Source organism: Triticum aestivum, chromosome 6D, assembly GCF_018294505.1.
Source record: "Triticum aestivum cultivar Chinese Spring chromosome 6D, IWGSC CS RefSeq v2.1, whole genome shotgun sequence".
NCBI classification, from domain to species: Eukaryota; Viridiplantae; Streptophyta; class Magnoliopsida; order Poales; family Poaceae; genus Triticum; species Triticum aestivum.
Window position 1 is genome coordinate 153122301 of NC_057811.1, and position 2728 is coordinate 153125028.

Genomic DNA, 2728 nt, shown 5'->3' on the forward strand with positions numbered 1-2728 from the left:
ATTTTGTGCCTAGACTAGCATAGCTAATGAGCGGTGCAGTACTTGCGACGAATTTGAAGGACATGGGCCCAAAGGACTTGTTGACAGGAGAATCTATAGGCTACGACCTCACAATTGTTGTGGTACGGCTTCATATACACAAAACAGAATATCACATGACCACGGAATACGTTGCATGGCTGAGAACATGGTGGAGTAGGTTGATTGGACATCACCCCAGATGGACGGCAAAAATTCGGGAACAAGCATATGGCATATTGCTTGTTCGGATAACGCCCCGCGGATTGCTGTAGAATTCTTTAGCAATGAACATATCCAAAATAAAATTATAATATATTAGAATAGTACTGTATCACATTCAACCTAAAGGTAAATGTTTACAACATGAATATAACATACTAACATGGTGGCAGAGCCCGAAATATTTAATCGAGGGGGCAATGCCCCCACCCCCATGTTTGAGAAGAACTTATTTATGGGAGGGCTTAGATGGGAATTTTTTTGAGTCATTTTACATCTTTCCCGCATCCACGGCTTCTCACCTTCACTGTTCCAGAGCACGTTGTTTCCACCTTCTCCCTTGGTTGACAGTTGCACATTTCTTCAAGGGCCAGCAAGTTCTGAAAATCGACAGGCTCCTACTAGCCACCATCGTCGTCGTTATGGTCGTCCTTTGGGCATTGCTCAAATTTATCACGTAGAGGGCAAGCCACCAGGCGATGGTGATGCCGCGACTTGGCATGAGGCGCGGGCCTTTCATGGTTGTTCCACGCCGCTACAGTAGTCTAGTCTTTTTTGGTAAGAGCATCACCCTGAGTTATGTGATTATGTACATCAAATTACCTAGGACCATTCATTTTTCCCAACCAACGGTCTAGATTAGGCAATATTACAGAAGAATTCTGATAGTATATCCAGGCTTCAAGGGCATTTGGGGTAGTTAATTATTATAAATCCTGCAACCGTTTTCACCAAAAGCAAGCCGAAGAGAGTATATTAGAATTTCAGGATTCGTTGGTTCACTTTGGACGTTGTTGGTCTGCTGCTACAAATCCTCAATCTAGGTTGTTGGCCCGCTATTGGGCAGCAAATCGATCTCCTCAACACTTCGATCAATGCTGCTTCAAATCTCGAAACAATAAAAAGATCAAATTAGCCAAATCATTGGGGTTGCTCTCACGCCAGGCTCAATAGGTTTGTCAATAGGCATGGGTCTGCGGCTAGCGGAGGCGGCATCGAGATGCTGGAGAGGCGCTCCAGTGCGCGACGGAGGACCTGGTGGCCGGCCGAAGGCTAGCTGCACACGTCCTGGATGAGGGAGGCCTGCATCTGCACCTTTGATTTATTTGAATTCACATGAAAGCATAAATCCACGTTACCAAGTTAGCATCGGACCAATTTCTGAGAGAAATCATATTAACGATTGGATCAACTTAATACTCGGTAGTACTACAATGTACCCTAAAACCTCTCAATTTTTTATAGTACAGATACTCGAGAAAATGAATTACAGTACTGAAAACAGAACATGCTTGTTCACAAAAAAAAACATGCTGATAAAAGTCATGACTAAAATGCATTATGAAATCAACTGGACGGCATAATCCCATGTGAGTTACACTGACGCGGTCGATGGATCGCTACCAACCACACGGATCTCTAGGAGCAGCAGGAGCCGGCCTGCGGAGCTCGCTCTCGCTGTGGGCGAAGCGGCAGCCGTCGCCATAGGTGCAGGACCCTCTGGCGAAGTGCGCGCACAGCCTGGCCTTGACGCCGTTATATCGCCCTCCGCCCGGCACCGGGAGATGCTCCCAGACCATAGCGCTGGCGTGCCTGATCTGATCGGGCGTGCCCTCCAGCTCCACGTTCTTCAATCCGGCGTCGCACTCGTGGTCACGGATGCACAGCCTGGCGCCGGTGATCCGGGATATCTGCCTTATGGTCGCTCCGCCACGCCCGATGACGGCGCCTGCAAGGGACGCGTCCACGGTGATCCTGGCCGTCGCCGGAGCGCCGAAACCCGCCGGAGCTGCCTTGCCGGGGTTGGGCGCCAGTGGAGGTGCGTGGCGACCAGCGGTCCCTTGCTCTATGTGTGGTGGCGCTGAGTTGTCCTGGGGCAGATGCTCGGAAAGTTCCTTCTCGCCTTGCGAAGGAGCTTCACCGCCCAGGCTGCCCAGGTTTGCGACGGCCTGGTAGCCGCCAGGGAAGTCGTGGGTGAAGAGGCAATCCTCACCAAAGCGGCAACCTGCAGTACTGCACGATGGCAACATGAATATCACGCGGATGAACTCTACTGAACCGGGAAATTAAAGCAACGGGACAAGAGCTTGTACGTGTTCACGCTGACATCAGTTCTCATGAAATCTAATTACTTCATCGGATCCGCTAAAAATCAGTCGACTGAGACTTGGGGAAGTCTCAGTCGATTGCTCAGCTGTCCGATGTTGAGCAGCGTGTAGATTCGCGCTGAGGCTGTTTGTCCCTTGTTTCGGCCTGTGTAAGGCGTGGACCGGCCCATTTTCCTTTTCTTCTTGTGGAACCGCGATCCCGCGCGAGCGTTTGCTTTTTTAGTGGGCTGGGCTGTTTTTCTGTGTGGGCTTTTGTTTGTTGTTTTGTTTTTTGAGAAGTGGAAGCGGCCGCCCCATGGTGATTAAGAAGAGGTGAACGGGCAGTCAGAGCTCAATCCACATCGTCTCTCTCCATTCCCCAATATCAAATCAGAAGACGA

At 49.9% G+C, this 2728-nt stretch overlaps 1 protein-coding gene across 1 annotated transcript; it reads right to left on the reverse strand.

Moving 5' to 3' along the window:
- Positions 1-1635: 1635 nt before the first annotated feature.
- On the reverse strand, positions 1636-2353 carry LOC123141368 (zinc finger CCCH domain-containing protein 14-like). The gene has a single exon (XM_044560537.1). The coding sequence runs from the start codon at positions 2268-2270 to the stop codon at positions 1641-1643; it is 630 nt and encodes a 209-aa protein (XP_044416472.1). The 5' UTR covers positions 2271-2353; the 3' UTR covers positions 1636-1640.
- Positions 2354-2728: the final 375 nt, after the last annotated feature.